At 39.4% G+C, this 27,862-nt stretch overlaps 1 protein-coding gene and 1 long non-coding RNA gene across 2 annotated transcripts; both read left to right on the top strand.

Moving 5' to 3' along the window:
• The first annotated feature begins 13,118 nt into the window (after positions 1–13,118).
• On the top strand, positions 13,119–13,483 carry LOC149469666 (uncharacterized). Its single transcript, XR_016311534.1, has 2 exons — positions 13,119–13,304; positions 13,397–13,483. It is a non-coding gene; the product is annotated as an uncharacterized LOC149469666 (long non-coding RNA).
• Positions 13,484–17,863: 4,380 nt separating this feature from the next.
• On the top strand, positions 17,864–21,693 carry LOC149469665 (uncharacterized). Its single transcript, XM_089668845.1, has 3 exons — positions 17,864–17,942; positions 19,937–21,514; positions 21,607–21,693. Exons 1-2 carry the CDS (start codon positions 17,864–17,866, stop codon positions 21,286–21,288), a joined length of 1,431 nt encoding a protein of 476 aa, XP_089524971.1. The 3' UTR covers positions 21,289–21,514; positions 21,607–21,693.
• The last annotated feature ends 6,169 nt before the right edge of the window (positions 21,694–27,862 follow it).

Raw genomic sequence — 27,862 nt, 5'->3', positions numbered from 1 at the left:
CTCCCTCACCCCTCTTTTCCTGGCCCAGCCAAGCAACATGCTGGTATAAGGTTGTGGTATGGAACGTGGGGGGGGGAGCAATCTGCGTTTTTTGTATTTTTTGCATTGGGTTCCCCTTGACATCCATACCATACCTTCATCAAGGATAAGGGCATGGTATGTATTTTTAGGGTAGCTCCCACATTTTTTAAGTCCCCGAATAACATGTATATTAGACGCTCATCCAGGGTAAGGGTTCAGTTTAGATGAAAGAAATCCCTGCCCATTTGTTTACAAACAGAACTACAAGTTGTTAACCAGCAATTTAAACAGATTTTTTTCATTGTAAATGTAAATTTATGTTTAGTAAGTTGTATACAGTTGTGTCCAAAATTATTCAACCCCCACTGAAATTGAGTGTTTTGGCCAGTTTGACATTGCTTTTGATCATTCAGTCATCTTGCTTACATTTACATTAAAGAGGCACTTGTAGGTCAGACAAATATAACATAACAGTTATAATGAAATAACCACAAATGTCTTTTCTGTGCTCACAGCATTATCAGTTTTATTCAACCCCCAAGTGACATTCAATCTTAGTACTTAGTACAGCATCCTTTTACAGTTATAACAGCTTTTAAACGTGAAGCATAGCTTGACACAAGTGTCTTGCAGCGATCTACGGGTATCTTCGCCCATTCTTCATGGGCAAAGGCCTCCAGTTCAGTCACATTCTTAGGCTTGCGCACTGCAACTGCTTTCTTTAAGTCCCACCAGAGGTTCTCAATCGGATTTAAGTCTGGTGACTGCGATGGCCACTCCAAAATGTTCCAGCCTTTCCTCTGCAACCATGCTCTAGTGGACTTGGAGGTATGCTTGGGATCATTGTCCTGTTGAAAGGTCCAACGTCTCCCAAGCCTCAGGTGTGTGACGGACTGCATCACGTTTCCATCCAATATCTCCTGGTACTGAAGAGAATTCATGGTACCTTGCACACGCTGAAGCTTCCCTGTACCTGCAGAAGCAAAACAGCCCCAAAGCATGATTGACCCTCCACCATGCTTCACAGTAGGCAAGGTGTTCTTTTCATCATAGGCCTTGTTCTTCCTCCTCCAAACATAGCGTTGATCCATGGGCCCAAACAGTTCTAATTTTGTTTCATCAGTCCACAGAACACTATCCCACAACTTTTGTGGTTTGTCCACATGGCTTTTGGCATACTGCAGTCGACTCTTCTTATTCTTTGGAGACAGCAAGGGGGTACGCCTGGGAGTTCTGGCACGGAGGCCTTCATTACGCAGTGTGCGTCTTATTGTCTGGGCTGAAACTTCTGTACCCACATCTGACAAATCTTTTCTCAGTTCCTCAGCAGTCACACGGGGACTTCTCTCCACTCTACGCTTCAGGTAGCGCACAGCAGTCGAAGTCAGCATCTTCTTTCTGCCACGACCAGGTAGCGTTTCAACAGTGCCCTTTGCCTTGAATTTGCGAATGATGCTTCCTAAGGTGTCTCTTGGTATGTTTAACATCTTTGCAATCTTCTTATAGCCATTGCCCTTCCTGTGAAGAGAAATCACCTCTTCTCTTGTCTTCCTGGACCATTCTCTTGCCTTCACCATGTTTGTAACCACACCAGTAAATGTCTAGAAGGAGCTGAGTATCACAGTCATTTTAAAGCTGCCTAATTGGTGCTTATTATGCTTGATTGCTGCTCGGTGACATCCACAGGTGTTTTCAATACCTGATGGAAAGCACCTGTATGAACCTCTGTTCTTCAGAGTGGTAGTCTTTAAGGGGTTGAATAATTGTGGCAATGAAGAAACCACATAAGAACCATTTACTACTGTATTACATAAACAATTGATGTCATTTTAGTTGCATTTGGGTAGTTACAACGTCCTTGTAGGATTTGATTCTGAATACAATTCCAAATGTACACTATAGTCCCTAAACCCCTTTACAGCATTGGGGGTTGAATAATTTTGGACACAACTGTACATCGCACAGAACTGTCACATTACAGGCAGGTTAAAGGCAACACAACGCATGTTATTTAATAGTGTACTTTAGGCATTATTAAAATTAAAGCCACTCCAGATGGAATTTCTTTATTGTTTTGCTTTGATACAGGTTTCCCCGGGTAATGGTCAACACCCATGCCATTTGTTTGACATTCCCTTACCTATTAGCCTAGAAAAGTGTCATTAGTGTTCTTTTTAAACTTGGGTTTGAGTTCAGTACCTGATTGTTAACAATATTTGCCACACCTGTCTCAAACAAATCTCAGGTACATTCGGCTTATTCTTACAGACCATCACGCGTACAGTATATAAGCTTATTGGACATCTTATTTTAAAACCATAGCATTTATATGAAGTTGCCCCCCTCCACTTTGCAGCTATAACAACCTACACTCTTCTGGGATGGCTTTCCACAAAATGTTAGAATACAACTGTGGAAATCTTTGCCTATTTAGTCTAAAAGCAGCCATATGAGTTCAAACTGTCATAGCTGTGCTTAAGTGAATACGTCTATATCAAATCCAAATCTGGTTTCTCTATTGTAAAATATTCAAAATTCTTATTTGTGCTGTTTACAATAATACTATTGCATTAAAGTGCTCCTGTAATAAGGAAGGTTGCCATTGCTAGCCAAGTTCTAAACAAAACTATTAGTCTGGCTGTGTGTGGCTTCAAAATTCTAAGTCACACACCTGAAGCAAATGTGATGTAAACGAATATTAAAAAAATATTAGAAAACCTTATCATTATACTCTTTATATGTCAATGACTCAGAAATTCAGCAAAGTCAGCCTACGTACTTCTCTCATGGCAGGTGTACTTTAAATATGTAAACAGACAAATCCTAGCAAAATACTGTTTTTCTAGGCATTGTGAAAAGATTTTATTTTCTATAAAATATTCTCTTTGTGTGTAAAATGTACATAAATAACTTAGGTATGGAAGGTAAATAATTTGGTTCATGTCTGAATAAGTTATAAAAGAATCCAATGAGAAAAAGTTTTAGGCCCACCGTTGACAATGGATGAAATTTATTTATGTGATAAAAGAAGATTTGTGAAGCAAGTAGAGAAGGAAAGTGTCAAGGTAATTCACATGAGCAATGTGTTGCTTTTACTTAGCCCCATGAGACCTTATTATTTTTTCTGACTTGGAACTTGCCTCTAAAAAGAATTTTTAAGATCTGTAAGAAGTTTTATAGCAAAGCTATATTATATCAATCGAAAATGTATTATGATGATTGCATTTAATCCCTATGCCCTGTAATAATTATTGCTACTGTAGTACAACTCTATGAATCAAAGCTGATTTCTGGAAGCAAAATGACAGTAACAGGTAAAAATAGACTGTTTAGTTAGTGTGAGTTGAGGAACACCTATTTCAGGTGTGGGTGGCTAAATCTTTTAACTCTGAATTGTACTAGCAGGCTTTCAGAGTAGTATTTACAATTTACAAGTATTTCTTGTCAGATTTGAATTACAACATTTAGCTAACAGAATAAATACAAGATGCTAAAGGTTAATTCTAATGAAAATAAAAAATTAGGTCTTCAAATGCATACACAGGAAACAGCCTGCCCATCCACATATTGTGCTTTTCATTCAGGCAAAGCTGTAGGGCATTAGAGGGCCATGCTGGTCAAAATGACAATGTTAAATTCCAATATTAGTATTGGGTGGATTTGATTATAGATCAGCAAAAAAAATGTAGGAGAGGAGAAAACACCACATCCAAAAAAAAGTGTAAAACAAATCACATGGACTTTAAGCGCTATTGTGTTCTGATGACGGTGGGCTGGGGCACAAGGAGCCTTCCCAGCCACCAGAATACAATGAATACTGCTAGCAGCTATTGATAGGTAAAGCATTTGTTTTATCCTCAGGCGCTAATATACATAGAATAGATATTTTCTAATAAACAAAAGGACCCAAAGGGCCTGGTATGGATTAGGTAGGACCCCTGCACTTTTTTTTTTAATGTTAGCATACCTGCACTTATTCATTTACATTCTGCTTTCAGAGGGAAAGCCTGCTGACAGCAGATGAGTCAGATGAGCGGCGGCTGCCCGCTCCTTAACAACCATCTATTCCACATGAAATGAAACAAATGCCAAAGATGCAAAATAAATGTAGAAAACAAATTGGTTCAACATAGCGAATATGACAAAACATTTTTTTCAATTAACTAATGCATCTGAAAGGAAACAAAATGGAAATTTGTGGCATGCACATGTCTAATTTGCAGTTCAAGAAAATGGTAAACTTTTGCATTTGTTCACTGCCATAGCAACCATTACCAATAGTACATTTTCTGGTCCTGGAACAGTGGTTAGGTGGCTTGGAAAGGCCAGTCATGTGGTGTTGTCAATGTGCCTGTCCCTTCTTATAAAAGCAAGTGTTCACAAGATCCAATTCATTGTGCTTTGCAACAGATATGGAGTAGTTAGCGAAAGCTCACCGAAGGCATGAAAAGTCAGATGATACTGCTGATCAGTGCTCATTGCTCAAAAATGTCTCTATTAATGATGGTGATAGCATTCAGGGGCTGTGCAAGATTTGCATGAAATTTGGGTACTGGATATCATGCAGGATCTAGGTGATGTCATTGACCATGTCTATATTTGGTAAATGAAATCACCAGTGGTTCCGTCCCTTTGTTTACATTCAGCTGTCAGCTGGAAAACTATCATTCATGACAAGTAGTCAGCCTTTTTTTTGGGGGGTTTTTTTGCGGGTCGATGGTCTAGTTCATCATGATTGATTTGGACCTACATCTATGGACTACATGATTCGTTTTGATATTTTGTTTTGTTTAATAAAGGATTTTCTCACCAGTGTGTTTTTCCAGTAAAGGATTAAGGTATAGATATAAAGTCTCAGTGTGTTTACTGTTTTACTTTACGTTGTACCTGTTACTCATTATTGTAGGGGGAGTCTGGAGCTCCCTTTTTTTTTAAAGAGGACTTCCTGATTCTCAAAAAAACCCACTGCAAGCCCACACATCCACCGGTTCAGGAATGTGGATAAGTGGCCCTTGTCCTCATCAATAGGGGAACAAGGAGCTTTGCCAGGGGGGTCTGGTAAGGATTTGGGGGATCCCAATTTTTTTTCTTGTTATTTGCGTGGGCTAACCTCTAAAATCCAAACCAGATCCTCATTTAGGATACGGGTCAAGCATAGATAAAAGGAATCCTTTAACACTTTTTTTTTACAAACAGAAGGAAGCTGTCAGGAAATGTAATTTGTCTGTAAACAATTTAAATGGTATTTTTTTTGTATGCCTTACTGGTGTATCACTTTACAGGTTGGTTTAAGGCACCCCAAGCATGTTATTTAAAAAGGAATTTTGTATTTTTAATGTTGCTTTTTAAGATTTGTTAAAAGTAGTGCTCCCCACTGAATAGCATTTTTATGTATATAAATACACTGCTCAAAACATTAAAGGAACGCTTTGAAAACACATCCGATCTCAATGAGGAAAAATATCATGATGGATATCCATACTGATATGGACTGGGTAATGTGTTGGGAATGTAAGGATGCCCCATCATTTGATGGAAATGAAAATTATTAACCTACAGGGGACTGAATTCAAAGACACCCCTAAAGTCAAAGTGAAAAAAATGATGCAGCAGGCTGGAACTTATTAACAACCCCGTCTGCTACTTAACTGACCAGATCAATATACCAAGAGTTTAATTTTAATTGACTTGATGCTATACTCTGATTAAAAAGTGTTCCTTTAATTTTTTTGAGCAATGTGTGTGTGTATATATATATATATATATATATATATATATATACAGTTGTGTTCAAAATAATAGCAGACAGACATCACTAACCTGATCAATCACTGTTTTTGACTGATGAAAGTAAGATTGTTCTTTTTGGGTCTAGTGGCCGGAGACAGTTTGTCAGATGACCCCCAAACACTGAATTCAAGCCACAGTACACTGTGAAGACAGTGAAGCATGGTAGCACAAGCATCATGATATGGGGATGTTTCTCATACTACGGTGTTGGGCCTATTTATCGCATACCAGGGATCATGGATCAGTCTGAATACTTGAAGAGGTCATGCTGCCTTATGCTGAAGAGGAAATGCCCTTGAAATGGGTGTTCCAACAAGACAACGACCCCAAACACACCAGTAAACGTGCAACATCTTGGTTCCAGACCAACAAGATTGACTTTATGGAGTGGCCAGCCCAATCCGCGGATCTTAATCCAATAGAAAACTTGTGGGGTGACAAAAAAAATGCAGTTTCTGAGGCAAAACCAAGAAATAGAGAAGAACTGTGGAATGTAGTCCAATCATCCTGGGCTGGAATACCTGTTCACAGGTGCCAGGAGTTGGTTGACTCCATGCAACACAGATGTACAGCAGTTCTCAGAAACAGTGCTTATACAACTAAATAATAATTAAGTGAAGCAAAATCTTCAAACATTTTTCAGTTTATATAGTGAATGTTTGAGTTTGTAAAGAAGAATACAAACACTGCTATCTAATATTCACTTTTCTTCAATTTTTTTAGAGGAACAACACAAATTTATTATATTTTTCTTCATGTTTTGATTTGGAATAGAATGTGTAGTGTTCCCAATGCATTTGTGTGTATGGAAATAAATGCTATTAGAAGGATTTTGAGCTTTATTCACTTTTTTGCAACACACTGCTATTATTTTGAACACAACTGTATATATATATATATATATATATATATATCCCCTGGGGAAGTGCTTAGCTCCCCATGCCCTTTATGTCTTTTACTTTTCCTGGGTTATTTACATTAAGTTTCAGTTAAAAATCAGCTCCTTGCCAGTTGTTCCCCATATCCTTTGTTTGACAATCTCTTGCCTATTAGCATTAAAATGTGGGAGAATTTGCAAATTGAGAATAGTTGAATATGTTCACCTGCCCTTGAATCAAATGTTTTGAGTCACAGATACACAGCTAGTGTATTCTATAGTTGTCTAGCAGATTAGGGAGAGAATTGAGCATTTTAACTAGTGATGAGCTGCCCTGAGTTCAGTTCGAGCAGGGTTAAGCAAACTTCAAGTAAGTTTGGATGCCAAACCCAGACCATTATTGAAATCAATGGGAGCCACATCTGTCAAACTAAAATGCTAATTTTCTGGGCTAATAGGCAATGAGATGTCAAAAAATAGAATGGGGGTGGTCACTACCTATAGAACATGCACCAATATAGAGAGAAGAAGAAAATCCAATGGGCTAGGAGCACTGTTTTTTCTTTCAATGCTTAAAATTGAACATTACAAATGCCTAATTCCTTTAAATAATATGCCTGGGGAGGTGCCCTAATTCTGTCTGTAAAGGGCCACATCTCTGTGATGTACAGAAAGTGCTGCAGCAGCACTGACAAAGGAAGAAATTGTTACAAAATGCTGGCAAAAAATACGTTTTGACAACTTCTTTGTTTTTAGGAAAAACAGCATACAGCATACAACCCTTCCCTGTTTTTCCCCGTCTGTGTATTCTGGGGGACCTTTGCCCTTTGGGGGCAATTTAAACGTAGGGACCTTTGCCCTTTGGGGGCAATTTAAACTGTATTATTTTTATTCTTTGGAAATGTCATTTTTACTCTTGCACATTATACAGGAAGAAAGAAAAGAGTCTTCCTAAAATGCTTACCAGACCCTTTGAATCTGGTTTGGGTATAAGGGGGTAACCCACGCAAAACTGTGTAAAGTCCCAAGGAAATACATACCAGACCTTTCAGGTCTGATACTAATTTTAAGGGGGCCTTACACAAAAAAGAACGTGTGAGGTGCCCTGAAAATCCATACCAGACCCTGAAGCTGAGCATGCAACCTGGTTGGTCAGGAAAGCAGAGGGATGAGGGTGTGTCCCACCTCTTGAAACATACCAGGTCACATGCCCTCAACATGGAGGTGTAACTTGCCACTACCCAGTGACATAATTGACCATATTGATTTGTATATAACAGCTGTCATCCACCCCGGGAATTGTACACCCACAATTTGGGAAAGAAACATGCTCAGCCCCCCCCCCCCCCCTTTCCTCAAGAGCTAGGCTGCATGCTCAGATTAAGGGCCTGCTATGAATTTTTAGAGAGCCACAAACATTTTTTTATGGAAAAGGTTCTTCTTAAAATATATGTCAGACCCAAAATATCTGGTATGGATTGCTAAGGGGACCTCATGCATTTTTAATGTTTTTTCCATGGGATACCCACGTAAAATCTATACCAAACTCAAGAGGCCTGGTATGAAGTGAGGTAGAATCTTACACTTTTTTTTAAATTTATCCATCCCTGCCTATTTGCTTAAATGGGTGGGGACTTCCAGCCATGTAAGTGAATGGGGCCTTTAACATCAGTGGTTGTTAAGGACTCTGTCTGCACCTGCTGGTGTCCTTAACAACCACTGAGACTGGAAAGCTATCATGCACAACAGTGGAAGTAATGTCACTATTATGCATGATGTTTAGCACCAGCCAAATAGGTAAACATTCAAGCTTTTGCTTTGCTCCTTTTTCAAGTATTCGGGTTCTGCTCTGAAGCTATCCTATTTTCAACAAACACATAGCTTAGGCCTATATTTTTAATATTTTGGGAAACTTTGGGGATAGGTGAATGGAGAAGGGGCTCAGGGAATATGGGGTTGTGATCTGAAGTGTCATGGTGGGACTTTTTGACATTTTATAAAACAGTGTGCTACTGTGATGTAAAAGAAGTGCAGAAACTATACTATAAAACTGACCAGTTTGTACAAAGATTAGGTCTTAAACTTTGTTTGAAGACTACAATTTCCTATAGCTCATAGATCTGTTGTTCTGCCTGCTAATTTGACTAGTAAATTAAAGCCTGTTAGGGGTTAGCTAAAGAAATCAGGTGTTGTATCTACAACTAGCTGAAAAAGCAGTTTTTTCCTAGTTATAAGAATGAATCAGATTGGGGTGCGGCTGATGCTATATTAAAGCCAAACAACAATGTAACATTAAAAATGCGATACATAAGCAAATTGTGTGATGTTGCTAATGCTGTCTGCAAGAATCGTACTGTTCCACAGCAACACATACAGCTTAAAGTCATCTCTCAAGCATGTATTTAAAAGGATTGGTGTTTTCCCAATGCCACCCTCAAAGTCACATTAAAGAAGGATCCTCTCCTTTTTAAATTCTAGTTTTCTAACTTATTTTTTGCATTTGTACACGTCCCCCAGAACAATGCATAACTCTCCGTGCTTTTTGTAAGAAAATCCCTTTCCTACTAGGTTTGAAAATGGCCAATATTGATTTTCAAGATTTGCACCCATTGACTTGCCTGTGAATTGAACCCAAGCACATCTGCTCATTGCTTAGCTGTAATGAAGCAATATATCTATAGCACTTTTATATGATTTAATTAATATGTTGTCTTCCAGTCAGGGGTGGACTGACCATTTGGAAACTCGGGTACAGCCCGAGGGCCCGGGGTCAGTAGGGGGCCCCATGAAATGCCCCTGGTACCTTTTTCATAGGCTTTTTTGAGTTTGGGCAAGGACACAGGGGCCCCATGATCCCCTATTGCCCGGGGGCCCCATGAGTTGTCAGTCCGCCCCTGCTTCCAGTATCATTCCTTTCTTTATATCATGAAAATAATTTCAATTTCAAAATACTCTTTATGGAAGTTACTTTAAGTGGTATATACAATTCTTACTAGCACCCTATATATTTCTATAAAAACTGGATCAGCATTAGTCAAATTAATAGAAATATAAATACTTCTTAAGAATTTCATTGAGGGGATTGTGAACATCATTAGAGTTCTTAATACTGGCAAATTGTAATTAGTAGCAGAATATTTGTTTAGCCTGAGACTCATTAAACATCACCTTTGGGTTTCACCTAATTACAAGCTTACAACATTTCTCTTGTATGGGTCTGAATTTTAATCGAATATAATTAAAGTAAGGTTTCAAAGTTTTTTTTGGACCTGTTTAATGGAAAATCAGTTTGAATAAAAACTTCCTCAGCAACACTTTACAGTAATGATTTGCTGAAGGATATTATAGTACAATGTGTAAAGATGTTACTTAATGTTGACTATAAAACATTAAGCCTTTTTGATGTTACCATATGCATTACTAAATACAATTGAGATAGCACCTAATGCCCTTAGCAGTAAAAATGGTTGTTGATTTTGAGGCTGTACTGTACACTTTAAAAAAAATTTCACATTGAATAGTGAAAAATTGTTAAAAAAAAAGGTAATCATCTGTTTACTTTAAATATCCAACTATTAGCACAGAAAATGAAAAATAAGAATTAAAGAAATTTTATATTATATATTAGTTGATTGAAGTGATCACATCTTTATCTTATTTACTAAGCTGGGTGAACATTCACTTTACTAAGTGAACAGTCTCTATTCATTTAGTCAAACCTATGTGATGCATTTATACAAAAAAGTAATAGCTATTTGCCCATCAAAAGTGAAGTGTGGAAGAAAGTGTAAATTTTTTCTGTGCAAATAGGGAAAAAAAGTGATGTTATTTAATCTTTCCTTGTGCTGGTCAAATGTTTTTCATTTATTTAAAGCAGAAAATACAACATTTGACTACTAGATGGTGCTAAGGAATTTCTTATGGGAACAGTAAAGTAGCAAAGGGAAGGAGAATGAGAAGGAATGAGATTAGAAAAATGCAAACTGTTCATCCAATTTATCCTGTGAAAAAATATTATATTATATTATATTATATTATATATTGTTCCTTTGATGAACAAGGGGACAAACCTTGTCTTCATAGCTTTAGAAAGTGCATATGTAATACATATTTAAGAGTATGATAGTGGAAATCAGCAAAAACATAGTAAATAATAGGGTTAGTGATGTACTTTCACATTTATTCAAACAAGAAATTGAGTATATGCTTTTACATATTATGTTAGTATACTTATTATGTGGCAAAATACTAAAATGCATGTAAAAGATATAGAGGAGAAGAAGAGGAAGATCACTGATATGCTCCAAGAAGACTAATACAATCAAATATTATATAAAGATAAAGGAAATAAAAATAGTATATTGACTTGGGAATGTGAAAAATCAGAGGGTCTGATTTGCAATGGTGCTGTGAATCTGCCAGGGCTGTGCTACTTTAAAGAGTGCTAAATAGACATGCAACCTCATTAATGAAACTCTAGATGGCTGTGGCTAAACCTAGCACAAGATATGTTTTATTTTAGTTAGATATACTGTATGTCTTGGGTTGTACAGCAAACTATAAAGAAGTCTAGGCAGACTACACATAATATGGAGTAAAAGGGTATATTTATTGGGTTCAAGTTGTATGAAGAGTTAAGCAAGTTGAAAGTCAGAGAGAAAACCAATGAAACCTATCCATACAAATGAATACAAAAGCAACCAACCCTATCTATTTTCCCTAGTTAAAGTAGATAAAAATATAAACAATTAATTATTGGAGACTTCTATCAATTCTGATGGTCTATACATGTGTCTGGATGATCAAGATTTCCTTGGTTGCTCATGGACCATGGTCATAGCTGGTACAACTCTTCCAGTCTCTAGATTTGTGTGTCTTCCTTCCAGGCTCCAGTTCTGTGTTCAGCACTTGGTTGTGCTTTCTCATTTCTTTCCTCCTCCCATTTCCTAGCAACATCATTTCCTGTTTAACTAGCCTTGTCTGAACCAGTTAAACAACTTAATTCCATTTAAATAGAGGAGGCCCAACTAATGTCTAAAACTGAACTCTTTTTTCCAGATGGTAGCTAAAATTATTGTTTTCTAAATATTTATGCTATAAAAATCACTAAAATAGTCATGCCAACACAAGCTAGAAATGCCAGATTCATGATAGCGGTTTGGAATATACATGTGGCATATCAAGAGAAGAGAATGTTACAAATACTGAACTTTGAAAGGCTAGTGTAACCATGGGAGCGCCAGCATGAGAAATTTTGTGGTCTAGAGCAGTGGTCTCCAAACTGCGGCCCGGGGGCCGGATGTGGCCCTTTGCTTGCTCTTGCCAATGATGGGGCACAGTTCATCCCAATGACATAAATAATGGGACCTAATGACACCAAAGATGGGGCACAATTTCTCCCAATGACACCATTGATGGGGCACAATTCCTCTCACTAACACCAAAGATGGGACATTGTTTGCTCCCACTGATGCCGGGACATTTTCTGGTCTGGCCACACTATAGTCTGTAGGACCGTAAACTGGCCCTTTTCTTAGAAGTTTGGAGACCCCTATTAACCATAGATATGTTTAGTTTGATGAATTCGGCCACCATTGATTTCAGTGGTGTTCAGATTAGTTGGTCCAAACTTCTTTGAAACAAGACCAGGGCAGTTCAGCTCATTTCAAATTTCTAATCTGTAACAACAATAGAACAAGACATGGCAGCACCCATACTTTTCATGACAGTCATTTAGGTTGTAGGCTGTTCCTAAAACGTGGTATGTTTCTTTGAAAATAATTTCAGTCAAGTGAAATCTTACATGTATATCAGCCCCTACAAGATTATCCAGAGTATTTTGTGGCATATAGGTGAGTAGACAAAGACCACTCAGTAGTTTGGAGAAATACTGTGCATTCAAGTATATTAAAAAGGCAACACTTTTTCCTTTTTGGCTAGATTAGGGAAGATGTATAATCCCTATACTTTGTTATTATTTGTTTTTTAGATCTGTGTCTTATTCAGGAAATTTCACTTCACTCCTTGAGCTGTAGACTTAACAGGAAGTGAGGAGATATACAGTGAAGGAAATAAGTATTTGATCCCCTGCTGATTTTGAATGTTTGCCCATTCACAATGAGCTGAAAGTTCAAGTTGCCAAACGTCAGCCACCAAACCTAAAAGACTTGGAGAGGATCTGCCAAGAGGAGTGGGCCACAATCCCTCCTGAGATGTGTGCAAACCTGGTGGCTAACTACAAGAAACGTCTGACCTCTGTGATTGCCAACAAGGGATTTGCCACCAAGTACTAAATCATGTTTTGTGAAGGGGATCAAATACTTATTTCCCTCATGAACATGCAAATCAGTGCATAATTTGTTAGACATGCATTTCTTTTGAATTTTTTGTTGCTATTCTGTCTCTCAGTGTTATAATACACCTTGTGCTGCCTTGTATTACACAAGGCATTCTTTAGCATTCAGCAGTGTCTGTCCCTTTAAGGCTAGGGACGTCCTGTTTGCTAACTTGGGAGGAAGTGACCTCATCTCTTCAGACTGAAGAAATTCTACAATGCAAGTACATGTGGGATGCTGTTCCCTCTTCATATATGGGCTTGATTAGACCCCCAAAGTCTGTAAGTACCCCTCCTATATACTGAGGAATGTTATGCACATAGCTAGGAAGTTAGATATGTACTTATGTTTGTTTATTCTGTTTGTATTTCAGTTTTACCGCATTTATTCACATTCATCCGCACATTCATTCATTCTCATTATGATCACATGTTATCAGTAAAAGATCATCGGTTATCAATCATCGACTCTTTACTGTGTGGACATCAAAGGTTATACTGCCTGTAATCCTCTGTAACCATTTCATAACTGCAGAGAAGGCAGGACAGTAAAAAGACTTACACGGTTACTTCAGAGCACATTGTGTGAAAAATCTACAGCAGGCCCCACAACACAGAAAAGACTGTTAACTGTTAATACAGCAGCACGTGTGTGTGAAATCCCCACAGCACAGCCAGTCTAGGCATAGCAAAGAGAAAGCAACTCAGCTTCATGAAAGATATCACTAAATTAACCCTTCCTAAAATCTCATGCAAACAGGAAGAAAATATGCACAGTACGCTGGAAACTAGGTCACAATGCAGCACGCCGAGAACTTATAACAAATCGGATCTGTCGTCATCCAAAGCAGAAACCGCCAGATCTAAGCGTTCAAGTTCCAGGCATTCAAACGTCACAGACCTATCGTCAGTCAGTGCTGGGGCAGCCAGGAGTAAGCATACAAGTTCCAGACATTCTAGTGTCACAAACTTGTCTTCAGTCAGCGCTATCGCCGCCAGGGCACAAGCCAAGGCCGAGGCCGCATGCGCCATGGCCTCCTATGCCATACGGGAAGCAGAGCTTATGAAAGAGCAAGGCTACCTAGATGAAGAGCAGAAGAAGAGACAAGCCGAAGGGGAAGCTGAAATAAAAAGGAGAGAAGCAGAAACGCTTAGGAGAAAGGCAGAAGTACAAGCCTCTTTACACATACTTAAGCAACAGAAAATAGCTGCAGCAGCCATAGCTGAAGCCGAAGTTCTCGCGAGAGCTGCAGATATTCAGTTTGTAGAGAGCGATGTACTGGAAACCCTGATAACACCTCTCAGTACATTCCAACGCACCCGTGAGTACGTGCAATCACAAGCAACCCTGTACCCTGATAAACAGCCTAGTGATGCACCGAAACCATCAAGGACCCAGTTGGGAGCAGACAGCTTTGATGTTACGCATCACTACAAGACTGAACCTGAACCGCCACGTGATAAGTCAACCAATCACGGGGTCAGATACCAAACCGCCAACACGCTAAGTAACCAAGTAGATGGCGATATAACCTCTCCTCGTGCAAAACCAGATCTAGACTACAATAGAGAGCAACCATCTGACCAAAATAGACTTAGTCAAATACCTCAACGAACCCATCAGTCACTATCAGCCAGCAGTCCCGTGTTTGTACCCAGAACAAACGCAGCTGACACAGCAAAGGTTACAGACGTGTCGAAATACCTGATGCGCCGTGAGATGGTGAGCACTGGTCTCTTGAAGTTTGACGATCGTCCTGAAAACTACTGGGCCTGGAGGTCATCCTTCCTAAGCAGCACCCAAAACTTAGAGCTGACAGACAGAGAAGCTCGACCTACTCGCCAAATACCTAGGACCAGAGTCCTCAGAGCAGGCCAAAAGAATCAGGTCAGTGCATGTCCATGATGCAACAGCAGGACCTGCGATGGTCTGGCAGAGAATGGAAGACTGCTATGGGTCACCTGAAGTAATAGAAGAAGCACTTTTAAAGAAAATTGAAACTTGCCCAAAAATGACAAACAAAGACAATCAGAAGCTGAGAGAGCTTGGAGACCTACTCCTAGAGATAGAAGCAGCAAAGACTAGTGGAACTCTGCCAGGTCTCTTATACTTAGACACAGCACGTGGAGTAGAGCCCATAATCGAGAAGCTCCCTTTCAACCTGCAAGAAAGGTGGGTCTCTCAAGCATCCAGATACAAGAAAGACTATCGAGTTGCATTTCCACCGTTTGTCTTCCTTGCTGAATTCGTTGTAGACCAAGCTAAGACACGTAATGACCCAAGCTTCGCCTTCCTGAACAAGAGAGTTGCAAGCTCCCCAAGGACAGAGAAGCAGCTGCCAGTACACTACAAAGAACGCAGAGCAACAGTGTCTGTGCGGAAGACAGAAGTCCCGCCTGAGGCTGCAGCCAATCAGGAAGACAACACAAGCAAAGAAGTTGAGGATCCAGACAAACAGTACCCAATACACAACAAGCCTCATCCACTAAGAAAATGTCGCAGTTTCAGAAGTAAGACATTAGAGGAGCGCAAGGCTTACCTTAAAGACAATCACATTTGTTTCAGATGCTGCGCCTCAATGCAACATCTTGCAAAAGACTGTAAGAGAGAAATACGGTGCACAGAATGCAACAATGACCGACATCTGTCAGCACTGCACCCAGGACCACCACCATGGAGATCAGAAGTTCCAGCAACTCAAGAAGATCATGGTGGGGAGCAAAAAGAAAGTGCAACACCAGCGATAACTTCAAAGTGCACTGAGATCTGTACAGAACCAGGACTCTCTAGATCATGCTCCAAGATATGCTTAGTCAAAGTGTATCCCAACGGTCTCAGAGAAAAGGCAGTGAAGATGTATACAGTCCTAGATGAACAAAGCAACAGGTCTCTAGCAAAGACAGAGTTCTTTGACCTCTTCGGTGACACAGGAAGTTCAACTCCATACACCTTGAAGACATGTTCTGGAGTTATAGAGACATCAGGGAGAAGAGCAAACAACTACACCATCGAGTCATTAGATGGCAAGACGCAGCTGACTCTTCCTACCCTCATAGAATGTGACATGATACCAGATGACAGGTCAGAGATTCCCACACCTGAAGTGGCACGTCACTACCCTCATCTCATGCGAATAGCAGACAAGATCCCAGCACTCAACCCAGATGCTGCAATCGTCCTTCTACTAGGAAGAGACATACTGAGAGTGCACAAGGTCAGAGAACAATACAATGGGCCGCACAATGCACCATTTTCTCAACGTCTTGATCTTGGATGGGTTATCGTTGGAAATGTATGTCTGGACGGACTTTACAAACCCGCAAAGGTGAATGTCTACAGAACAAATCTGCTGCAGAACGGTCGCACATCATGTCTTTGCCCATGTAACAACAGCATGCAGATTAAAGAGAAACTATCTAACCCAACACATCCCCAGAACATCCAGAGGTTCCTGGAAGATACAGCCTCAGCTGAAGATTCAGATCAGCTAGGCCACAAAGTGTTTGAGAGAACTCAAGATGATGACAAACTAGCACCATCTGTTGAAGATAACCTCTTCCTTGAGATCATGGACAGAGAAGTCTTCAAAGACAAAGCAGGCAGTTGGGTAGCCCCACTACCATTCCGTACACCACGGCATCGTCTTCCCAACAACAGAGTGCAAGCAGAGAAACGCCTTGCGCTATTGCAGCGCACTCTTGAAAGAAAGCCAAACATGAAAGAACACTTCCAAGAATTCATGCGGAAAATCTTCGACAAAGATCAAGCTGAAAAAGCACCAGCACTGCATGAAAAACAAGAACGCTGGTACTTGCCAATATTCGGAGTGTACCATCCTCAAAAACCAGGTCAGATACGTGTAGTATTTGATTCCAGTGCAAAGCATGAAGGTATTTCCCTTAATGATGTACTTCTCAGCGGACCAGACCTGAACAACACACTTCTTGGAGTCCTTATCAGATTCCGAAGAGAACTTGTTGCAGTAACAGCAGATGTACAGCAGATGTTCTACTGTTTCCTTGTCCGTGAAGACCACAGAGACTACCTGAGGTTCCTATGGTATGAAGACAACGACCTCAACAAAGGTATCATAGAGTACAGGATGAAAGTACATGTGTTTGGGAACAGTCCCTCACCAGCTGTCGCTATCTATAACTTGAGACGAGCAGCGCAGCAAGGTGACAGACACAACCCTGAAGCCAAACAATTTGTTATGAAAAACTTTTATGTAGATGATGGACTTGCTTCCTTCTCCAGTAGTGGAGAAGCCATTGACATTTTGAAAAGCACTAGAGACTTGCTAGCAGAATCTAACATAAGACTGCACAAAGTGGCTTCCAACAACAGCAAAGTCATGGAAGCATTCCCAGCAGAAGACCGTGCAAAAGACCTCAAAGACCTAGATCTAGGTACAGATTCACCACATAAACTAGGATAATTATTTAAGAGGTTATTGAATAAATTAGCGTGTCACCCAATGTATGGTCTCCATTCAGTAGCCAAAAGAGGCATACAAAAAAAAGGGTTGTGAAAAGAGATTCACAGAAAAGCGGCTACATAATGAACAGAACGTGACACTCAGGAAATAATTTCCAAAAATTATGCTTTATTACACATATATAGATATGACATATGGGCATTTGCCCTGGTTTACCATCACCTCAGTATGAGACAATACACACAGACCTAAAACCATTTAAAATGACACCAGAACCGGTCTAAATGTGTGTGTACAGCAGGAAAAATGGCTACATGAGTCTAGTGTCCCTGCAGCACAAACACATAGGTGAACACTTCCCTAGGGAGGTGTATCCAAAAATTATGCCATAGGCATACCAAAATGGAGGATAAAAGGGGATTAAGCAGTAACCATTATGGCAAATCCCTATCAAGGAATCCAAAAATTATGCTATTAATGTGTACATCACATGTATGCAATTGAGCAAGCACAATATGCGTCAAAAAGGAGACCTCAGGCCTGTATGAAGAAAGACATAAATGTCAAATATATTATACAATACATTCCTGTGCCGGCACAAGTGGTTGGGGCCCATTCATCTGTAATATAGATAGCTGTTTCCTAAAGCTCTTAGATGGGAATATGCCCCATTTATTTCCAGGATGGAGGAAAAGATGCACCCAGCAGCATTCTGCTTGAAATGGTTTCTTCACCACTGCATGTGGACTATACACCACTTTTTGTAGGAAAAGATACGACACATCCCAAAGACTCATCTGCCTGTTGAGATATATATGATGGTATATCTTGTTTCCTATACTTAGCACCATGATGTCCCCATCCTGTAGTGAAACAAACAATATGTGGAAAGTCACTGACAGAGCTAACACTCTATGGAAGATATATAGGTCATATAGATCACAGAGGACCATATATCTAATGTCCTGTAACGATCCACTCACCACCTGTGCTATGGATAACAGGAATGAGAGAAAAGTCCTTCATAGGTACTGCCATACAGGGCCAAGGCGGCCAAGGAACCACCGCTGACATCCGCCGATATACCGCGGGTTCCAGCCCCTTCTCGGCGCTTGTGCTGCTTAAGCTTGCCTCATGGCTTGTGAAGATGGCTTCCTCCCTAAGGGTCAGCGTGCGTTCCACCTAGTGCGCATGACCGGAAGTGACGTATCTGACGTATGACGTCAACGCGTTTCGCCGATGGGCGTATCTCACTCAGCTTCGTCAGGACCAATGGTCCTGACGAAGCTGAGTGAGATACGCCCATCGGCGAAACGCGTTGACGTCATACGTCAGATACGTCACTTCCGGTCATGCGCACTAGGTGGAACGCACGCTGACCCTTAGGGAGGAAGCCATCTTCACAAGCCATGAGGCAAGCTTAAGCAGCACAAGCGCCGAGAAGGGGCTGGAACCCGCGGTATATCGGCGGATGTCAGCGGTGGTTCCTTGGCCGCCTTGGCCCTGTATGGCAGTACCTATGAAGGACTTTTCTCTCATTCCTGTTATCCATAGCACAGGTGGTGAGTGGATCGTTACAGGACATTAGATATATGGTCCTCTGTGATCTATATGACCTATATATCTTCCATAGAGTGTTAGCTCTGTCAGTGACTTTCCACATATTGTTTGTTTCACTACAGGATGGGGACATCATGGTGCTAAGTATAGGAAACAAGATATACCATCATATATATCTCAACAGGCAGATGAGTCTTTGGGATGTGTCGTATCTTTTCCTACAAAAAGTGGTGTATAGTCCACATGCAGTGGTGAAGAAACCATTTCAAGCAGAATGCTGCTGGGTGCATCTTTTCCTCCATCCTGGAAATAAATGGGGCATATTCCCATCTAAGAGCTTTAGGAAACAGCTATCTATATTACAGATGAATGGGCCCCAACCACTTGTGCCGGCACAGGAATGTATTGTATAATATATTTGACATTTATGTCTTTCTTCATACAGGCCTGAGGTCTCCTTTTTGACGCATATTGTGCTTGCTCAATTGCATACATGTGATGTACACATTAATAGCATAATTTTTGGATTCCTTGATAGGGATTTGCCATAATGGTTACTGCTTAATCCCCTTTTATCCTCCATTTTGGTATGCCTATGGCATAATTTTTGGATACACCTCCCTAGGGAAGTGTTCACCTATGTGTTTGTGCTGCAGGGACACTAGACTCATGTAGCCATTTTTCCTGCTGTACACACACATTTAGACCGGTTCTGGTGTCATTTTAAATGGTTTTAGGTCTGTGTGTATTGTCTCATACTGAGGTGATGGTAAACCAGGGCAAATGCCCATATGTCATATCTATATATGTGTAATAAAGCATAATTTTTGGAAATTATTTCCTGAGTGTCACGTTCTGTTCATTATGTAGCCGCTTTTCTGTGAATCTCTTTTCACAACCCTTTTTTTTGTACAGATTCACCACCCCTTCAAAGAAGCTTAGGGCTTAGTTGGGACTTGAAGACTGACAGCTTCACCTTCCGAGTATCCAGGGAAGAGAAGCCTTTCACAAAGCGAGGTGTCTTGTCTACGGTCAACAGTCTTTATGATCCCTTGGGGTTCGTAGCACCCATCACCATGCAAGGCAAAGCTCTTTTGAGAGAGATTACAACTGAGCTAGAACAAAGTGATTGGGACACACCTCTACCTGAAAAGAAAGAAATGCAGTGGAAGTTGTGGAAAGACTCTTTGCTGGAGTTTGAGCGATTTAGCATCCAAAGACCATACGTCTCTGTTTCTTTGTCTGTTACAAAACGAAGAGAGATACACGTGTTTTCAGATGCATCCACCGTGGCTATAGCAGCTGTAGCCTACCTTAGAGTCATAGACACTCAGGGACAAAGCCATGCAGGATTCATCTTGGGAAAGTCCAAACTGGCTCCAAGACCTGCTCACACGGTCCCACGCTTAGAACTTTGTGCTGCTGTCCTAGCTGTGGAGATAGCAGACTTACTCATTGCAGAACTGGACATCGAGATCCATGCAGTGAACTTCTACACAGACAGCAAGATTGTTTTAGGTTATATCCACAACGCTTCAAGAAGATTCTACACATACGTGTCAAACAGAGTAACACGTATCAGAAAGTGTACAAGTCCAGAACAGTGGCATCACATCAGTACAGACAAGAACCCTGCTGACCATGGGACTAGACTGGTACCAGCTGCTGTCCTCAAACAGACTAACTGGTTCACAGGTCCATCCTTCTTGACTGGACCAGAAACTGAAGAGACTGATCAGAAAGGAACTTTTCAGCTTGTAGAACCAGACCAAGACAAAGAGGTAAGACCTCTAGTTGCAGTTTACAAGACTCTAACCACCAGAGAAGGTCTTGGCTCATGTAGGTTCGAAAGGTTTTCCAGCTGGAAGTCACTCATCCGTGCCATAGGGAAACTCATCTGCTTGGCCAGATCCTTCAGCAAAGCAGCCAGTGTTGACCAGGGTAACAATGACTATCTTGAGCAAGCCAATGTCACCATTATCAGATGTGATATCTTCTGGAAGAGATGGAGACAGGAGTACCTGATGACCCTCCAACCACGTAACAAATGGCAAGCCGACAAGCCCAACTTACAAGTTGGAGATGTTGTTCTACTAAAAGACTCTCAGGCCCACAGGAACGAGTGGCCAATTGGACTCATTGTGGGGACTGATGCTAGTAGTGATAGCAGAGTCAGGAAAGTAGAGGTCAGAGTAGTAAAACAGGGCACCCCTAAGGTGTACCTTAGACCCATCACGGAAGTCGTTTTACTCCTTCCAAGAGTTTAATAGTGGCATATCATTATTATGCCAGGTGGGGAGTGTGCTGCCTTGTATTACACAAGGCATTCTTTAGCATTCAGCAGTGTCTGTCCCTTTAAGGCTAGGGACGTCCTGTTTGCTAACTTGGGAGGAAGTGACCTCATCTCTTCAGACTGAAGAAATTCTACAATGCAAGTACATGTGGGATGCTGTTCCCTCTTCATATATGGGCTTGATTAGACCCCCAAAGTCTGTAAGTACCCCTCCTATATACTGAGGAATGTTATGCACATAGCTAGGAAGTTAGATATGTACTTATGTTTGTTTATTCTGTTTGTATTTCAGTTTTACCGCATTTATTCACATTCATCCGCACATTCATTCATTCTCATTATGATCACATGTTATCAGTAAAAGATCATCGGTTATCAATCATCGACTCTTTACTGTGTGGACATCAAAGGTTATACTGCCTGTAATCCTCTGTAACCATTTCATAACTGCAGAGAAGGCAGGACACACCTACCATACGATTTTTAGACTGATCATTTCTTTGTGAGTGGGCAAACATTCAAAATCAGCAGGGGATCAAATACTTATTTCCTTCACTGTATTTCATTCGTAGTGACACTGACGATCAGAGGAATTAGGCTCCATTCACACCAATGCGTTTTTAGTGCTTTTTGCAGAAAAGCACCGCAGTCCATGTAACATGGTCTCCTATGGAACATGTTCACATCTATGCTTTTTTGAGCTGCTGCATTTTTTGAAAGGGTCAGGAACTTTTTTAAAAGCAAAAAGTAGCATTTTTACTACAATAGATTTCAATGGAGAATCTGTTGAAATGCATGGTCGTGCATTTTTGCCATGTTTTTGTGGCATTTTTGCCACGTTTTGCATTTTTATTCTGCCCAGCAAAAATAAAAACTGCATAGATGTGAACAGAGCTTAAGAGAGTACATCTCCCAAATAGGGAAACATATAGCAATCCAAACCTGATAGTGGTGTCAACTCATCTATCATTATGCTATTCAGATCTTTAAAATAGAAAAGGGGGCCTTTGGTTTTACCTTGCCTTGTCGTAGAAACATGTACTCAAGTCTACAGTGTAATGGTCCATATATCAGTTTACTTACAACAAATGACAATGAGGAAATGCATGTAGTGAGCAAACGAAAAACATTTTGCATGATAATCAAATTAGAGTCATTCTGTCTCCCACCAGGCAATATCACTGCAAAAGCTGTAAAGCATACCCACAGCCATCATTTAAAGGAGCGTGAGGGTTTATTTATGTATTTATTTTACAAACTACGACAGTGATTGACTTGAAGGTATGTGCTCTTTTAACAATAGTAAATCCTAGTTGAAGGTTGCTCACAAGTAGTACTGTATTACATTTGCATCTGTTATAAAGTTCCATGGCTCCAAACTTTGTCATTTCAATTATATGTACTATTTAGATATAAGTGACTCTTTGCAGAATATTGTTTTTAAACCCTTCATGATACAAGGTAAGAAAAAAAAACGTAAAAGCTGAGCCTAATTTTTCAACCTTGGCATGTGGTAGCCTCCCTAGCGGTCTGATTATGTCAGTATTTCTGTACTCAAAGCGGTACATTTTTTTGCATGGAAATATGTATTTTTTTTATTGTAGGTCTGAACTCACTGAAATCTGTCTGAGCAAAAGTCTAGTAAACATCCCGGGTATGTTAAAATTTGAAACACGAAATCATACATTATAATTTAATAAATAATCATAAAAAATAATAATATAATAATAATAAATTTAATTCAATAATATAATCAAACCAAAAACACTGAAATTTGAAATAGAGCGCCAAGTTCGCACATCACTGAGCAAAGTCGCAAAATCGTTTTCAGTTTCTGATGACAAATTTCCCCACGAATCATTATCACTCAATTCTGCAAGTAGTTCTAATTTACTATCGCTGTTCTCTAGCTGGTCTAAAACCGATTTTGACCTAAAGGAAAGCTTTTTGGACGCCATGGACATTTCTCAGTTTCAAGGCAGAAAGAACAGTAAAAATGCAGGCAGGGCACAGGACAAAGCACTACGGATAAAATGTATGTGAAATGGTTTGATACAGTAATGTTTTGCATTGTGATTTTAGTGTATTTAGTGAATGTCACTTTTTCACATTTTTAAATTTCCCGCCGTTCTGTCCCCCGTACGTCCCAACGTCGCAGGGAATGGAACCCAGAAGACAGATGCTGGCATCGGCCGGAGGACATTGCCGGGGACACTGCAGGAGGGACATCACGGGAGTGCAGGACAAGGTAAGTGAAGAAGAGATCCCCAGCGCTGCAGGGTATTCCCGAGTGTAGCTCGGGGTTACAGCTTGTGGTACTGAAACTTTACCCCAAGCTACACTCGGGAATACCTCCAGGGAGGTTAATAACAATGTACCTATCATTGCAACTACTTATTATATCCAAAAGAAACAAAAAACTACCTGATATATACTTATACTTTAAGATTGGGCTTTACATGGGAAATTTTAATAGAAAAACATCAGCAAGGGTGCGTTATACTCACACACCAAACCTACTATGATCTAAAACTTCACTTTTATTCATAACTGTCTAAAAATCTACAATGTAGAAAATTAAAGGAAGTCATAAAAATGCCAGGTGTATAACCTTTTAGGGCAATGTGGAATTAGTGCAAAAATACAAAAAAATGGAACAGATATGCAACTGCCTTAATTATAGGGAGATAACAACCAGACAATAGGTATGTTTTTAGCTTCCGTTGGTCAAAAGTTCTGTCTGAGTGGAGATGTGTATAGGGTAGGGTCAGTATCCTGGCCTCTTGCCACAACCCAAAGGCATAGATTGATATTAAGGGTTACTGTGGTCACTAAAAAGGCTCAAATGCCAATCAAAATCAAAGATTCCACAGTACCCTTCCAGCCTGGTAAAAAATATATACACACTAATATTTATCCACTATTTCCACCGATCCACAGGAATCTCCCTTTTCCTCCTACAACTAAATTTGCAAAAAATATAAGTGCCCATAATGAGAAATAAAGAGCAAAATATGAAAAACCATAAAAAATCTCTTAACCCAACATGTTTTGCCTAACAGCAAGGCTTCATCAGAGGTGTACAATGCATAAAGTGTGTCTAAAGAAGGCACATGGCAAATGGTAGCTGCTTGTAGTGCAAAGCTATATATAAAATGTGATGGGGCATGGCTATGTCATCTTATGGCCCCATATGATGTCACACATGCATTATGATGTTATTTTGCTTCATGGCATAAATATACATTAATGCATGTGTCATGATAAAATAATTGTCCAAAGGTCCAAACGGCTCAAAATAATGTCCTGATGCGTAACTCAGTACAATCCCCATAAATGTTTTATGCCCTCAAGTGACCAAAGTGTATTACACCATCCTACCTCCCTATAATGCAAAAAATAATCACACTGCAAGCCATATTTGCCATTAACAAGACTTCCTCAAACCTTTACAAATATATGTATTCCAAACTACATTTCTACTCCAAAAGGGACCTTTAACTTCCTGTATGACCTAAAATTTCAAACATTCTGGTTTACCCTGATGTTCTGACCAAATGTGTCTTGCTATTGATCTGTCTTTCTTGAGGATAACATCATTAGTGTGTTCCAACATTCTTCATCTTAACTGTCGGATCGTCTTTCTGACGTAAAAGAGAGGACATGGACATTGTGCTGCATTGACTACCCCACTTGAACTGCAATTGCAAAAAGACTGAATGTCTATCTGTTCACCATTTTTTGGGTTCATAAAAAGCTTAATAGTTGCTATATATGCAGATGTCTTGTAGAGTCCACAACGCAAAGAGCCATTTGGTCTTTTTGGGAGCCATGGAGAATCATTAGGTACTGTTGGAACCCTTGCTAGATGACTATGGACCAAAAGGTCCTTAAGATTCTTTCCCTTCCTATAGGTAATGAGAGTGCTCTTTGGAAGAAATGTTTTAAGATCTTTGTCATCAAGCCGGACTTGCCAATATTTTTTATTGATATTATATACAGTATGTATCCTGATTGGCATGAATATGTGCTTATGATCCTTGTTTCCCTTTTGTCCTCGTATTGTGTTGACATCCCAATAGCAAGTCTCTTGATAATGGTTTCACCCTGGTATCTAACCTCCACAAGTCTCTTCTGCAGTATCCTCTGTAAGTAAATCTCTCAAAGAGTACTCCACATTCCTTTTCAAGCTGCACCTATGTGAAGCAATTACGTTTTGCCCTCATGAGTTGACCTGTGGGGATTCCCCTTTTCTAGGGACTTGTGGTGACTACTTGTCCTGTAAAGGAGACTGTTGGTTGAGTGGGTTTTTGATAGATGGTAGTGCATATTGCCCCACTCACATCTCTGCTAATTTTTAGATCCAGGTAAGTTATACCTTGTTTTGTTCAGGACAAACTGGGCTTTCATTTGTGGTAAATAGTAATGGATATTTCCTGATACTATGTATCTTTTTCTTTAATAATGGGAGAGAAAGTTCTGAAGAGGGTTCTACAACTAGCAATCGGTGTGATAGCCAGTTTTCCTGGCTGCTGATCATAAGTACAAGACCTGGAGCTGTCAATGACAGCTCAGTCTCCATTCTGGGAGTACTCAATTGCACACATATATGCAGTGCCATGGTAAAAGTCCCACCTCTGTGAAGCCACATGTACATATGCTATCCGTGAGAGAATGGATTAAGTGGTTCCATATAAGAATATACAACATTATACCATTGCTTGAATTTTTTAAATATTTTACAAACAAAAAGTAAAGCTTTAAAAAGTTTTTTGGCTGGTGGGGTGATGGGTGCATTTTTTTTTTCGTGGGAGGAAGGGGGGTGTCATGGTAGATAAACACTTACATTTCTTTTCCCCCCACAATTTAGGCTCAGTTACTGTCTATTGCAATTTCTTGCAGGAAGCTACAATCTGATAATAGAAAGCTATGGGAAATGTGCATAACTGGTATTTTCTATTTCCAGTGTTGTGATTTATGTGTTCTTTTTTTCATTTCATCTTTTATATTTGTTTTATGGCTTTAATAAAACGATTAAACTGTGTTTTTCTGTATTTTTTTAAATATAACATTGATTATTTAATGGCCCTTTTGTAGGTGATTGAAGGATTATCACCCACTAGTTTGCCAATGATTGGATCTTCTGCCAAAACAGACCAATGATTTTGTAATATCTTTCATATTTTTACATGTTCATTAGAATATTTCAAGATGACCCTAACTTCCTCCTTGTTGGTCCTTTGATGATCTTTAGATTTAAATAAAAGATCATGTCTCTCCAAATTTTTTACACGATTAAAGGTCTTTTTCAGACCTGTTTTTGTGTATCCTTGTGCTAATAATCTTTTTTTAAACTCATCTGCCTCTTTCTGAAACATTTTTTTGCTAAGTTTGGTTATTAATTATCATTCTAGAGTGTAATCATATCCCTGAAGAAGAATTTATTATAAGCATGCAAAACACGTGGATTCCAGGCAGAATATATCTGTAATCAAAGTTTGGGGTTGCAAGATGGAAATCAGTTATGGGGGATACCACCAGACCCATATTGGAATGTATCTTAATATATGAATTCAACAAGTAACAAGATTGTTGTGTAATATGTCTGGAAATATTTTGATATTTCTTTTGTATGTGTTTGGAGAGCAAAACACTTTTAATGATACATTGGATGTATACAAAAAATGTTTTTTCTTTTTTTAAAAAAAGTGGTTTTCTTGTGCAATTTAAGGTTGCCTTAAAAATCCCACTAAACGTAAGATAAAAATCTGTTACATTACTGTGTTATAGGTGTGGCTGGGAATACAAAGACTGTTGTATTAATGCTGTCGAAAGACTGCATCATATATGTACATTTTAATTTCATCCACAGTTTAACTTTAAACTGATTTTGGTTTAGACTACAAAGCCAATCTATGAAATCTATTGACATCTGTTTTACAGCTGAAAAGTCAGTGCGATAAATAAATAGGTAAAACATGGGGAAAAATAAAGAAAATAGAAACAATTAGTTACTTTCCTTTTGTCCTTTTTGTTTACCACTAGTTCATTAGAGTAAAAAATCCTCCTACTCACACTATTAAGAAACATTCATATATTTTCTAATCTATGGTAGCATATTTTAGTATATGTAAATGAGAACTAATTTTTTTAAACATTTTGAAAAGTAAATGAGAAAAACATTACTGCTATGTAAACTATAGCAGTAATGTTTTTCGTTAACTTTTCAATATCATTTTACAAATCTTTGAAAAGGATCACCATTGCTTTGAACTTATCTGCATTTATTTTCTCAAGTGCTGTTATTGATTTTACTTTAAACTCATGGGGTATGATTACAAAAGGCTAGCAATGTAATCTGTAACTGCAAATGTTCACTATGCCTCTCTTTAATGTTAGGTCTTTTTATAAAATACTTTGAAAAATTAAGATGCAAAGTGGAAAAATGTATCTAAATGTGACAAACTTGCAAGTTAATGTTTACATAGTAGTAGCATAGTCGAGTGAAAAAAAGACATGCTTACAATATTTAAAATCCTAGCTGGTAA

This window comes from Staurois parvus, unplaced genomic scaffold (genome assembly GCF_062004578.1).
Source record: "Staurois parvus isolate SC_StPar_1 unplaced genomic scaffold, SC_StPar_1.0 ptg000064l, whole genome shotgun sequence".
Classification (NCBI taxonomy): Eukaryota; Metazoa; Chordata; class Amphibia; order Anura; family Ranidae; genus Staurois; species Staurois parvus.
Note: the sequence above shows the minus strand (reverse complement) of the source record. Positions and strands in the feature narration are given on the sequence as shown.

Excerpts from the sequence above, each read along its gene's own strand:
- LOC149469665 (XM_089668845.1), top strand. The coding sequence starts at position 17,864 with ATGGAGGATAAAAGGGGATTAAGCAGTAACCATTATGGCAAATCCCTA. Across the intron at positions 17,943-19,936 it reads AAAAATTATGCTATTAATGT|ATTCACCACCCCTTCAAAGA; the intron begins GTACATCACATG and ends TTTTTTGTACAG.